The sequence below is a fragment of the Colletotrichum karsti genome (assembly GCF_011947395.1).
Source record: "Colletotrichum karsti strain CkLH20 chromosome Unknown Scaffold42, whole genome shotgun sequence".
NCBI classification, from domain to species: Eukaryota; Fungi; Ascomycota; class Sordariomycetes; order Glomerellales; family Glomerellaceae; genus Colletotrichum; species Colletotrichum karsti.
In genome coordinates this window covers 146681-160260 of record NW_024065942.1, presented here as the reverse complement: position 1 = coordinate 160260, position 13580 = coordinate 146681, and the positions used below count along the sequence as shown (strand labels likewise).

Genomic DNA, 13580 nt, shown 5'->3' with positions numbered 1-13580 from the left:
AGTAAGATGCGGCATTCGATGTGTGAACCGAACCCTTAAGATACCGACAGAAAAGAAACTTGAGCCAACGAGGCCCCAGCCTACGTTTCATCATCAAGTTCGCCACCTTGCTTCTTTAGTTGAGTCTTATGAGGCTACAATCTACTCTTCGGCCAAATGATCACAGTACTAAAGCGTTTCTTTTGATTAGCCCCCAAGAGCAGATAAATCAGACTTATATACCAGTCATAGCATTTCCTCTCCCCAAGGCGTTCGTCAACATGGCCAGTTCGACACCCACTACCGAGGGCATTCATGATGCGCACCTGAATCAATCCCTACTCAGGCTAATGAGGCAAATAATCAAAAATTCTCTTGCACCCCAGATTCTTCTTCGTCCTGACATTGTGAAGCATTGTTGAAGTTTTTGGATACTACATACGAAAGATCGGTGTCAAGAAAAGGATGGATATCAGAAAGGTTGGCAGTACTCTGTATGTTAATTGAAGTAGTAGCATGATATCAAGCCATATCTCATGAGCAGCCTAACTCTGGTCTGATCCCGCATCATTGTCCACGAGAGCAACAGCAATGACTTCGTCTCACAGGGTGTGATTGAAGAGCCGGCTCCGGCGTTCCCCCACAAAGCCGGAGACCGGGATTCGGGACCCACGGGGTTAAATTCGGCGCTTGAACTTTGAATTTAACCGTAATTTCAGGCGAGCCTTCGGAGCATTCCGTACCTGAAAACGTTTCCGCCTTGTGCTCTGCACAATGAATAAGACATATGTGTCAGGCATTGCTTCGGCTTCTATTAATCTATGGCATTGTCACCAATTCTCGTTTCCTTCACGAGGAAGCCTTTCCTCCGCCCCCTCGATCTCCAAAATCAGAATTTACAGAACCGAAAACATAACTACGTCATCCTCAAAATATCTCTCTAGCGCAATTAGAAGCGCACGAGTCCGGTAGCGGAGCTGCCAAGGAGAGGGGTATCAAGAGATTCTCACACGATCTGACGACGGCTTCCTCACCAAACCAAGTATCGTCGACCGGGACTTCTCCGTAGTGTCTTTCGTTCATGCGGGGAAAGTGGATATGAACGACTCCCGAGGTTGCAATTATGAAGATCAACAATACCGAATCCGACGGTTCGGGTCAATGTCACCCGCCAAAATGAAGACCGACTCGTAAACTTAAGAACTCCCCGAACCCAGAGGCGCTGGAGGGCTCGCGTTCCATCCAACTTGAACGGACGATTCCGAGATCATGGGAGTGCTTCGCAAGTTTGCCGTCGGCCTCACTGCCGTCACGGCCGGGCTATCCGGACTCGCAGAGGCCAAGGATTACACTCCGCATGTGGATCCTTTCCTCGGCACCGAGGGTCCAACCCCCGGCTCGTCGTATCAAGGCGGGAATGTTTTCCCCGGGCCTACACTGCCGTTTGGCGCTGTCAAGGTCGGGATTGATACCACGAGATGGGACACGAGGTATCAGGCCAACGCGGGCTACACCGTCGAGGGCAACGTGACTGCAATTACCATGTTGCACGTCAGCGGCACCGGCGGAGCTCCGACGTATGGTCTGATTCCGCAGATGCCTCTCACGACTCTGGAGGGTGTCAATCTGCTGGATAACTTGACTTACATGCAACCGAGAGTTGGTCATGACACCGCCGAGGTTGGATACTACAAGACTATCCTGGAGAATGGTGTTACTGCTGAGATGAGCGCCAGCATGCATGTTGGCATCATCAAGTACGCGTTCCCTAGCGACGGAGGGCGTCACGTCTTGGTGGACCTGAGCCATTACCTGCCGACTCGTGGAAAGGAGTCCCAATGGTATAGCAACGGCTTCCTGGAGCGTAGCGAAGATGGCTCAACGTATTCGGGATACGGTGTCTACCGAGAGGGGTGGGCTCTTGGTGAGTTGTAATGTTCTGGGGCAGGTTTTCAAGTGAATACTGATGTTTCCAGGCGGCGATTTCAAGGTCTACTTCTGTGGGAAGTTCGATAGTGTCCCCGAGGACACCGCGTTCTTTTCCGGCATCTACACGGATCCCTACTGGCCAAACACAACCGACGTCCGACCTTTCTTCAACAACGGCACATCAATCCGCGCAGGACTCGAAGGGTACCAGTATGCCGACCGGATTGGTGGCCTGTTCTCATTCCCATCGAGTGTCTCGACTCTGACTTCCAAAGTCGGCGTCTCATGGATCTCAGCCGAGAAGGCGTGCCAATTCATCGAGGACGAAATTCCTCACTGGAACCTGAACAAGACCGTTTCCGAGGCCAAGGCGACGTGGAACGACGAGGTGCTGTCGAAGATAGACGTTCAGACGCAGAACGAGACGCAGTTGGAGATGTTTTACACCGGACTTTATCACTCGCATTTGATGCCATCCGACCGCACGGGTGAGAACCCGGCCTGGCAATCCGAGGGGCCGTACTACGATGATTTCTACACCCTGTGGGACACATTCCGCTGCACGCATGCACTTATCTCCCTCATCCTTCCGAGCCGACAGGTTGATATGAGTAAGTCCTCCGCTGAAACATCTTGATCATGAACTAACATGGCCCACTTAGTTCGCGCCATGATCGATATCTGGCGGCACGAGCGATTCCTCCCAGAGGGCCGCAGCCACAACCATAACGGCCGAGTACAAGGTGGCTCCAATTCCGACAACGTTCTCGCCGACGCCTACGTGAAGAAACTCGACAAGAACGGTTCGATAAACTGGAAAGATGGATACGCTGCCGTGCGCACCAATGCCGAGTTGCAACCCTACAACAACTTCGATTTCAACGACCCGACCGGCAGTACCAAGGAAGGCAGAGGTGCCTTGGACGACTGGAAGAAGTACGGCTATGTGTCTGTCAACTATGGAAGAAGCGTGAGCAAGACCGTCGAGTATTCTCTCAACGACTTCGCCGTTTCGCAGATTGCCAAGGGCGAAGCGCCCGAGGAGGCCGCCAAGTATCTGAACCGCTCGACGTAAGACTTCAACCTCACTCTTCCCAGAGCCAATGCTGACAGGACATGGTAGTGGCTGGCAGAAGATATGGGTCAAGGACGCCACCGCCCTCAACTTCACCGGCTTCTTGGCCCCCTTGCAGCCAAACGGCACGGTTCTCGCCGGCTACAGCCCGCTCGCGTGCGGAGAGTGCAACTGGGAAGCCATATCGTACGAGGGAACTCCCTGGGAATACAGCTTCACCGCGCCGCATGACATGTCGACTCTGATCACTCTGATGGGCGGTTCCGCCGAATTCGAAAGTCGACTGGACACCAGCTTCGTCCACGGCTTGGGCGAGCAGGAACAGGGAAACAACGGGATCGGAAGCATGATTTACAATCCCGGCAACGAGCCGAGCTTCATGACGCCCTTCCTCTACAACTACATCGGACGTAGACAGTGGAAGAGCGTCATGAGAAGCAAGTCCGTTGTCGACGACTACTATCACGTCGGGGCAAGCGGCATTCCCGGGAACGATGACGCGGGTAGTATGAGCAGCTGGCTTGTGTGGAACATGCTGGGTCTGTATCCTGTAGTGACTCAGCCGGTGTACCTCATCTTGTCACCTCGGTTTGAGGGCATTAGTATTCGGCTGGGTGCTGACGGCGGCCTTTTGCGAATGACCGCTACCGGGCTCGAGAAGGGGCCGTATGTGCAGAGCCTTAAGGTGAATGGAAAAGATTGGGATAAGAGCTGGGTTTCGCACGATGACCTGCTCGGAGAAAATGGCAGCGGAGGATTGCTAGAGTTTGTCATGGGTGCGGATCCTCAGGAATGGGACTCTGGTGAACTGCCACCTAGTCCGGGTTCTGCGTAATTTTTACTGGAAAGTGCATAGCAACTTTACTTATAAAGTAATCAATAGATTTGATAGGCAAAGCTTTTGGAACAAGATTCTTGAATTATTGTATGAGAATCTCGCAGTGAGAATGCTTAAAACGGTCGCGGTTGCCTTTGTAGAGTCACGGTACATCATGTAAAACAAGCCGACGGAGTTTTGCAGGTTCGCACTGGCGCATCCTTCTTCGTATTCTTAATTCGGAAGGTCTCTGTGTGGATCTCAGGCACACTCGGAAAGCTGGAATGATATAATAGATAGTTTGTGCTCCATGTCTTAGAGGTCACGCACCAGCTCAGCTCAGAAACACAGTCTCGCACGAAAATGTCACGGAAGCCCTTCAGCTCCCGCCTTGAGGCATCATCTTATCATGCACCCGGAGGCGGCCCAGCCTACACAGCGTTGCGCGAGAAACTAGTCAAACAAATCATCGAACAAGGCTACGATGCCGACACCATGCTTGAGCACGTACGATTCTCCCCCGACTTCGTTAACGACTTCACGACTAACGTCACCAGGGCGTGGTATGGGCGGATGACCAAGACCCTTTCGGGCACGTCATGGGCGTCGCCTACTCCCGATTCGCAGCAGCCTGCAACTTCCGCGTGGTCGAGAGCTTCGAGGCACAGCTGGGCGACAAGGTGGACGATTTCATCAACGCGAAGAATGTCGGGATGATCGTCAAGGAGTACACGGTGGACATGAAGAGACAAGTCTCGTATCCTGACTCGGTGAGTCGGGCTTGCCCTCCCGAGCGGATTTTGGGAGAGAGGCATCGAAACGACTGACAAATCGCCGTCCTAGATCATTTGTGCCATCCGTTATGGCGAGATGAGACCTGACCGCTACTTCATCACCACGACGATGTGGTCGTTGAGGCAGCAGGCCCCGGTTGCTACGACAGAGGGGTGGGTTGTGTTCTTTGACTACCGCAAAGGAAAAGTTGCGAATCTTGTGGAACTCGGGGGCGTATACAAAGATCTGTACGAGGCCCTCAGTGCCAAGTGCGAGAAGATGAAGGAGGCATCCGCGGCCTGGAAGAAAGCACACCCGCCGAAGAAGAAGCAGCAGAAGCTGTAGCCACGAAGTTTCATTCTCAGAGCTACGTAGGTCTATCTAACCGCCCACTCTATATCCCTCTTACAGTCTGCGTGATTTAACAACCACCCGGATACCACGAACACTCCGCATGACCCGGGACGTTGCTCAGAAAATCAGAATAAGCCGGGCTCTTCAGGACGGGCGCGAGGAGCTTCAGCTGCGGCATCGCGCGCAGCCAGTCGTTCCCGATGAAGTCCGTGTCCCCTCTGCCTGGAAAACTGGTCCTGATCGTCGACTTGACGCCCTCCCACTCGCTCAAATCGTGGTACACCGCGTGCGGGCCTTGATTCAGAGCACACAGCCTGACCTCCATGAACTCGACCTCGTCGAGACCGCCCCAGACCTTGGGGAACCCCTCGTGCTCGTACCCGCACTCCTCGCACTTGTCCGTCTTGCGACAATAGGTCTGCTTGTATCTCTCGATCGCTGCGTGGTCGATGTCCTCGCGCATCAGACTGAAGTCGACGAAGTAGACCTCTTCGAGCCCTGTGAAGATGTCAATGAGGACGTGCATGTTCTCCTGTTGAGTGTAAGGGAGGTAGAGTTGGCGCTGGGGGAAATCGGGAACCGCGTCGTCGCCTTCGCTCTGGTCTGCGCTTGGCGCGTAGGTTGGGATGTTCCCGTCAAGAACGTTGTCAACGCCATATTCGGCGAGAAGTCGCCACGCACGGTGACGTTTCATCTCGGTGTTCAAATTCTGAAGGACATGGGTGTAGGCCAGATCATTCCAATTCGACAGAGAGATGGCGATGGCCTTCATTTGCTCAAGCAAAGGATCGGGCACGATAGGCGTGGGAAGAGGCACGGTGGGCATGAGGAGAGGGCTGTTTCCGGCTTGCTCTTTTCTGACGGGGAAGAAAGAGTCGCCGTCTGGGCAGTATGCGTCTTGGGTGGGGATGCGGACGAAGACGAGGTCATGAGCCTCACAGCGGTAGGGCTCACCTACGATGTACCTGTCGTTCTGACGGTCATCTTGCGAGATCTGGGTGTAGCGCCAGTCACCCTGCTGATGGGGGAAGGGGTCGTTTCGGCGGTACATCTGCATCAAGTGGCGGGATCGCGGGTTCACGTGGGCCATGTCAGTCTCTCTTGAGCTGCTGTTGGTTGCGTGAGACAGAACGCTGAACTCCAGATCATACCTGATGTGCCGGCGGACGAGTGGGTGAAATGTGATGTAGGTTGGCTTGGTGCGACAGCACTGGCACTGGTGGCGGAGGCAGCCGGGGTAGTGGCGGACGGCTTCGTGGAGGTCGACGAAGCGCATGACGGGTTTATCTACGTCGTCAACAGATGCGGACTGGATGATCTGGTCTTGGAGCTCACGACTCAAGTCGGGGAAGCCGGGAAAGCTGGTGTTGTCAGTAGGTCGGGAACCTTGTGGAGGCCCGGCAGGTATGTTGTTCGCGGGAGCGGAAGCGTAGAAGTCCCATTGCGGTGGGGGAGCATTGTTCTGAGATGATTGATTACTTCTTTCCTCATAAGACTCGCTGTAGAATCCCTGGCCGAAGTTGAAGTTGGAACTCATGATGGTGGCGGGATGAGTGACTGGAAGGATGTGACCGTGTTTGTGCTGTAGTCGTCGTGATGCCGGATAGTGAGTAATAGAGTCGGGTTTGCTGATGCTATTAGGTGTGATAGCTGCTTGTAGATGAGTGTAGGATGCTGGGTGGGGAGTCTGATGCTTGTGAGTGAGTGATTGTTGTCTGGAAACCTCAGCAACAGGTGAGGACATCGTCAAGATATACCTCCCATGCTGGGCTGTGTTCAACATTGTCATTACTTCCTCGACAGTCAATAAACCCGGGACGATTCATTCACCTCGCTGCCCGTCGAGACTAAAGCACTTTGTCTGGAAGAGACATTCACCAGATGCTCAAAGAGACAATCAGTCCACAGTAACGAAACAAGTCGCGGTCCTGCGTTGTTTTGATAAAGTTGAAAGAAAGAGTACCTCCCTCAAAGACGAGATCCAATCCAGTTTCCCACACAATGCCGTTGTGTACATACCACCAACGCCTACCAAAGACTTTTGTTTTTTACATTCGGGTATCAAGAGTTGATTTACTGTCCTCTCCCAATCGGGTAGTTGAACATGAGGAGACCGTTCAGGCCACCGACCCAGCCGTCGTCATCGTAGTCCGACGCGTCGCCCTTGCCCGGCCCGCAGATGACGCAGGGCACGCCGCCCTTCCAGTCGCCGTTGCCGGACTCGCCGACCATCTCGCCCTCGACGCGGATTTCGGTGCCGATGGGGGCGCCGGCGCTGCGCTTTCCGTCGATGCTTACCTCGAGCTCGCCGTCGCGGTTCTTGCTGCTCACTTTCAGCGTCACCTTGGTGTTGAGAGGCAGGACGAGCGGGCGGAAGCTGAGACTTCGTGGGCAGATGGGTGTGATTAGGAGGGATTTGACGAGGGGGTGAATGATGGAGCCGCCGGCGCTGAGACTGTAAGCAGTCGAGCCGGTGGGTGTGCTGAGGAGTATGCCGTCCGCCACGGCTTCCGTCAGGAACCGGTTGTTCAGGTAAATGTCGATGTGGGCTAGATGAGGCTTAGGGCCACGGTGAATGAGGAGTTCGTTGAGAGCGTGAATGGGTTGAGGAATGTCTCTCTTCGTTAAGATTGTGTCCTCGGGTGGGGTCGCAGGAAGATGCGCCTGCGACTTGGTTGTCGGCAGCAGCTGGCTGTTGATATTCTGGCCATTGGTATCAAAAACGCCGACCCTCAATCGGTGTCTGAGAAGAATCTTCGCTGCCCGACTCGGTCCCATGCTCTTCCCAGGAGAGTGATGCCATCCGTTCTCTCCGTTCTTAGGCTCATGCTCCATCTCCCCGCTCGCTACCCTTGTGTGCGGCGTCAAGAGGTCCTCGGTCGCGACCCCGCTGCCACTCATGTACGCCTCCCTCCACGCCCTCTTGTATTCCTCGAACTTCCACTCCGCTAGAAACCCGATCGTACCGAAGTTGAAGGCGAGGATCGGTGGCACGGATGAGTACATGCTGAAATGGCTTGCCGCGCGCAGAATAGTGCCATCCCCGCCCAGCGTCGTAATCATGTCGATCTTGTCGGGGAAGCTTGAGGGGTCGCAAGTGTAGATGGGGAAGTCAAAGGACTCGTGAACCATCTGCGTAACTCGGGGTTCGAATATCAGGTTCAGGCCTGTGTAAGTACTGTTCAAGTGCTTCGCGAAGTCGATCGTCGCCCGGAGGACTTGAGGAGATCGTAGCTTCGGCATCAGGAGGATGTTGCGCGGTGGCCTGGGCCAGTGCAATGACAACAAGCCGGAAGTTGAGTTCGGGGGATCGCGGTAGTTCGGCACGACCCTTCGAGGTAGCATCGACACATCTCGAATTTCGGCGGTGCGCGCAACTGCTGTTGTTGAGAAACTCATGGGTCGAAAAGCTCGAATCGGCGTCGCAGAGAGCGGGCGGGCGCGGAGGGCGAATGCCATGGCGCCGGACATTGTGCGGTATTATTTATATTCTGACCAGAAAAAGAAGAAAGGACCTTCACGGAGCTGGCATGGTTGAGCTCCCGTGGTCGAGCACCTGTTTTGGTGGCAGGTTGAGCTGTCGCGGGCTGTAGCTTGTGTGGAAGAAGAAGCGACAGAATGAATTGGCAATGACGACAATTCCATTCGCCAGCCCCACTTCATTCCTCACCGAGCTCACCGGGCTGAGTCATCCCGAAGATCCCGGGTTGCCCCGCTTCGGGATGCGGGTTAAATGGGGCCGTGCCGGTGGTAGCCGGCCGGCTAGCCGGTGCCAGCCGGAGCTGAACATTCTTCTCACGAATATTTGCAATTCCAACTCATAAACCTGATTACTGGCTGAAGCTACAAGTGTCGATCCCATTAACGCAGCTTTCCTATCTGCTCTATAGTCTAAAGATATCTAACATGCGAACGCCCCTATTCAGAACAATTTCGATTCACTTTGCTGCAGATGACAATTTGTTTTTCAACTGCGTCACAGCCAATTGTCCCAGCTGATCGAAACTTTGCGCGCTCGTTAACTGCAGCACGCTCACGTCGGCGCCCAGCGTATGCTTCCACCAGTTGCGGATCTCAATCGTCATGAGGGAGTCGACACCGAGCGCCGAGGGCGACAAGCCCGTGTCAATGCCATCATCTTCAACTTCCCGCATCAAAAAGCCAAACACCTTGTGTGCAATCTCCTTAGACAAGTGAGCGATGGTACTCGGCGTATCGAGCTCCTGCGGGTTACTCCGAAGGCGCGAGATGAAGTCTGCCAGGCTAGACGCGCCTGACTTATCCTGTGATGTCGCCATCGCGTCCGAGTCGTCGGGGTGCAAGGCCATGCGCGGGTCCTGTTTCCAGACAACCCTGTTGCTCGGGTCGTCGATGGGAATGGTGCAGTCCAGGCCGACAATCAGCTGGCCGTCAACGGCCGTTGCGTTCTTGTTCGCCGGCCGAGACTGTGCTATCGCGATCTGCAAGCCTCGGAGCATGTCTGTCTCGGAGACCAATTTGGCGCCTGCCTTCCTCATGGCATCTTCCACTTCTTGCGTCCGACTGACGTAGCCGACATCTTCCACGCCCCCGAGATCGACGACCGAACACGGCAACCCGAGTCCTCGACGGTACTGCGCAAAGCTGTCGAGGAAAGTGTTGGCCGCAGCATAGTTGGCTTGTCCTGGATATCCATGCACTCCCGACATGCTGCCAAAGAGGACAAAGAAGTCCATGTCGGCAGGGAGGACGCGGTGCAGGTTCCAGGTACCACGTATCTTGGGTGCCGTCGCGTCGTGCCATTGCGAAAGCGACAAAGAAGGCAGCGCACCGTCGGAGAGGACCATGGCCAAGTTGATCACACCAGCAATCTTCTGAGATGAAGCCATTCTCGAGACGACGGCACGCACTGTGGCTTCGTCTGTGATATCGCAGGCTATGGCCGCGACGTGGCAGCCCATTTCGCGCAGCTCCGTCAGGAGTGCTTGATCTTCTTCAGAGTTGCCGGCCGACCGCGAGAGAAACACAAGATGCCGCGCTCCGTGGGAAGCCATCCAGCGAGAAATTGAGCCGCCGAGGCCACCCATGCCGCCGACCAGTATGTACACAGCGTCGGACTTGAACTTGGGGCTCGGAACCGACCGAGTGACTTCCAATGCTTTCTGGTCATCGTCGTTGAGCTCAATGATGACCTTGCCAATGTGCGTGCCTTTCTGGAGATACCGGAAAGCATCTTCCATTTCCTGGCAGGCAAACACCCGCGTCGGCTGAACCGGTGCAATGAGGCCCTGCTCGTAAAATCCAACGGTCTGCTCCAGAAGCCGAGACACGATGACAGGATCTTGCAGCGACAAGTTCGCCATCTCAACACCCACGAACGACCGATTCTCATCAAATGCCGCCATGGAGAGTTTCCCTCCAGCGAGAGTGTCCCGTTTTCCGAGTTCGACGAATGTACCGTGAGGCGCGACGCAGTCCCACGACGCATGGAGCAACTCGCCAGAGAGGGAATTGAGAACGACATCAACGCCACGGCCACCAGTCGCCTTTTTCAAGGCATCGGCGAAAGTCGCGTCTCGGGAGGAGAAGATGTGTTCTCTGGAAACGTTCCACTCGCGAGACACAAAATCAGCCTTTTCGTCGCTGCCAACGGTCGCGTAGACTTCGGCTCCGATCCATCGCGCGATTTGCATAGCAGCGATACCCACACCGCCAGCTGCGCTGTGAATCAGCACGCTCTGCCCAGCGCGAAGACCAGCCTTGTCGACGAGCGCTCGGAGAGCGGTTATGAAGATGCATGGCATACCCGCCGCGTTGGACAGACTGAGGGAATCCGGGATACGCACGCATAGGTGGGCTGGAGCGTGGAGGTCGGTTGAGAAGCAGGCCGCTTGGGGAGCGAAGACCATCACGCGGTCTCCGACTTTGACGTTAGTGACTGAGGAACCGGCGGCGGTCACCACGCCGCTTGCTTCGCACCCGAGACCTTCAGGCGACGAAGGGTTGATCAGGCCCATGGCTGTGACCACATCTTTGAAATTGAGGCCTGCTGCGTGGACTTTGATCTGCACGTGGTCCGGTTGCAGATGCTCTGGCAGCTCGCGGGCAGCCCAGTGGAGTGTCTGAAGCGCTCCGGGTCTGCCGATCTGTAGCACTTTTGACGATGAAGCTGGGTTGAGAGCCTGTAGAGTGGAAGTCATGGGTGTCCACTGGCATCGGGGGATTTGGATATTGCCAGAAGAATAGACAAACTCCATGTCTTCGGTCGAGCTGTCAGCAAATTTGCCGCGGTCGAGGAGCGTTTTTCTAACAATCCGGACAGCAGCTCGGGAGGCGTCCTCGTTGATGTTGTCAACCTCCAAAGTCGTGAACGTCAGACCCATCTCAACGCGGGCTGTTCTTGCAACACCGAGTACCGGAGCATATGTCGGATCGTTTGGGTTCAGCTGACTGGATTTGGTGACCCATAGAAGACCGGTGTCTTTCTCCTGCACGGTCCGGAGCAAGTCCTTGAACGCATTCAGTTTGTCCTGTGTCATGTTGTGGAAGTAGCCGTCTCCACGACACAGATCAACGAGAGATACGACGGCCCCGCTTACTTCAGTCTTGCAGGAAGTGATGGCCCTGCACGATACAGAGTAGCCTTTTTCCTCGAGTGTCCGTCTGAAGCTGGCCACCACAGGATGCACCGTGTCATCCTCGCAGAGCAAGGTGACTCTCTGGTCCCGTCGTGAAATCTGGGTGTCAGGTAAAGCAGGCCGGGCAATGATTGTCGCGTTCAGCCTGAGTGCCGACTGATTATCGTAGAAGACATCCGGGGCAGAGAAACCAGCGGCTAGTAACCTCTCTTTCCACTGCTCCGGAGAGATATACGGCTTGTCCGGGCGGTGATCCGCGTCGCCCAGCCACCATCCCGAAAGGTATCCCATGATGAAGTTGATCCATTTTGTTTCTGGCAGATTGTTAGTTCGTGACGCCGCAGCACACTCTTCTGGGACTGCGACTTACCGCAGCACAGTTCATGCATGAGCAATCGACCATCGGACTTCAGCAGAGACCTCGCATGCCGCAGAGTCTGAGTCAGGTCGGGAGTCGCGTGAAGGACCTGAATTCAGTGTCAGTGTGATGTTGTCAAGTTCATGGTGAGGTCTTACATTGCTAGCAACGATGAGATCGTATTGCTCCCCCGCAAAACCCTGTTCAGCGGGATCTCGGCTGATGTCAAGCACGCGGTAATCCAGAAAACCGGGGGAGATATCCTCAAACCTCTTCTTGGCTGCGGGAAAGAAGCCCGCAGAGACGTCTGTGAAGACATATTTGCCGACAATCTTGCCGTCGCCGAAGGAGGCAACGAGGTCCCTCAAGATCCGTGCAGTCAGGCCACCGGTCCCGGCACCGATTTCCAGGATCCTGAGATGCCTTCCTCTTTTGTGGGACAGCAGCTGGAGCAAAGGCTTGTATGTGAAGAGGGTGTTCATCCAGTCGTAGAGCTCGTGCAACGCGTTATCCTGAAGAAAGACCTCAAGAGGCACCAGCTCGGAGGAAAATAGTTCTCGGGCATAGGTGCAGCAGCGCTTGATCAGAGTCGCAACCGATGATGCCGGAGTAGACTCGAGCTGGGAGGCAATCTTCTCGATTTCGGACGAGCGTTCTTCAGTTGTCAAGTCTCTCCGATAATCGGCCTTGGAGATGTGTTTCTCCAACCATTCACGATGCTTCGTGAGGTGGTATTGGTTACTCATGGAGAAATCAGGGCTGCAGGTTTCATCTAGCGCCACGGAGCCGCAGAGCAGGAATAGATCCTCCAACAGCCTGTGGATGTCGGGAAATGATTCATCGGCTTGAGAGTTCACCAGTTGTGTTTGGTCTACCAGATCGACGTCCGGCTTCCACGACAAGTGAGCTGCTCTGGAGCTGTCTGCCTCCCGCGCCGGGCTTTCGAGTTCAATTGGCGAAAATCGAATGTCCTTCATGAAGAGAGCAGGAGCACCCATCGTGCTACCGAACACGCGTCCGAGCGAGTGGCCCCGACAAGTACCGGATCCGTCGGTCTTGAGAGTCGTCAACTGAATGGGCTGTGTGGAAGCGGCTCCGCTGATGAAGACCTCGCCGATGAAGGTGGGCAAGTACAGCTTGTCTAGGAGACGAGGCTCTCCAGAACTGTTCGCTACTACCATGGACTGCAGGACTTGATCGATAGTCCTTGGGTGGAGAGTGTATGTTCTGGGTTCATGAAGAACATTGTCTTCACGTTCATCGGTGATGTCAAAGACTGCAGCCGGCCGTGCGACGCTCGTTCGAACACTCTTCAACCCTCTGAACAGAGGACCATATTTGTATCCCACACTCGCCATTGCCTTGTACCACCGTGAGGGCTCAAAGGAACGAGGGAAGAAATCGCCCTCGAGAACTGATAAGTCAGGGACTTGGGAGGCTTGTCCGCTCTTGACTCGGCAAGTGCAGTGCGTGGCCCAGGTCCCGGAAGAGCTGTGGCTCTGGATGCTCAGCTCCCACCAGTCGGAAACGTCTGAAGCCGTCAGACGCTCTCGCCGTATTGAGGTCAGAAATTCCACCTGCTGGCCAGACGATAGGACCAGGGCGTTCATAACGCTGAAGTCACGGACCGTGAAGTCTTCATCGCCTGATTGCTGACGACTAGCTTCGCCAACCATG

General features: G+C 55.0%; 4 protein-coding genes across 4 annotated transcripts; 2 read left to right on the top strand and 2 right to left on the bottom strand.

Moving 5' to 3' along the window:
- Positions 1-1248: 1248 nt before the first annotated feature.
- On the top strand, positions 1249-3818 carry CkaCkLH20_10706 (uncharacterized protein; the record flags this gene model as incomplete). Its single annotated transcript, XM_038893420.1, has 4 exons — positions 1249-1903; positions 1956-2519; positions 2571-2979; positions 3032-3818. 4 exons carry the CDS (start codon positions 1249-1251, stop codon positions 3816-3818), a joined length of 2415 nt encoding a protein of 804 aa, XP_038741233.1.
- A 345-nt stretch (positions 3819-4163) lies between these two features.
- CkaCkLH20_10705 (uncharacterized protein) lies at positions 4164-4919 on the top strand (the record flags this gene model as incomplete). Its single annotated transcript, XM_038893419.1, has 3 exons — positions 4164-4307; positions 4358-4570; positions 4644-4919. 3 exons carry the CDS (start codon positions 4164-4166, stop codon positions 4917-4919), a joined length of 633 nt encoding a protein of 210 aa, XP_038741232.1.
- A 76-nt stretch (positions 4920-4995) lies between these two features.
- CkaCkLH20_10704 (uncharacterized protein) lies at positions 4996-6465 on the bottom strand (the record flags this gene model as incomplete). Its single annotated transcript, XM_038893418.1, has 1 exon — positions 4996-6465. The coding sequence occupies one exon, from the start codon at positions 6463-6465 to the stop codon at positions 4996-4998; it is 1470 nt and encodes a 489-aa protein (XP_038741231.1).
- Positions 6466-7001: 536 nt separating this feature from the next.
- CkaCkLH20_10703 (mitochondrial nadh kinase) lies at positions 7002-8399 on the bottom strand (the record flags this gene model as incomplete). Its single annotated transcript, XM_038893417.1, has 1 exon — positions 7002-8399. One exon carries the CDS (start codon positions 8397-8399, stop codon positions 7002-7004), a length of 1398 nt encoding a protein of 465 aa, XP_038741230.1.
- Between the last annotated feature and the right edge of the window lie 5181 nt (positions 8400-13580).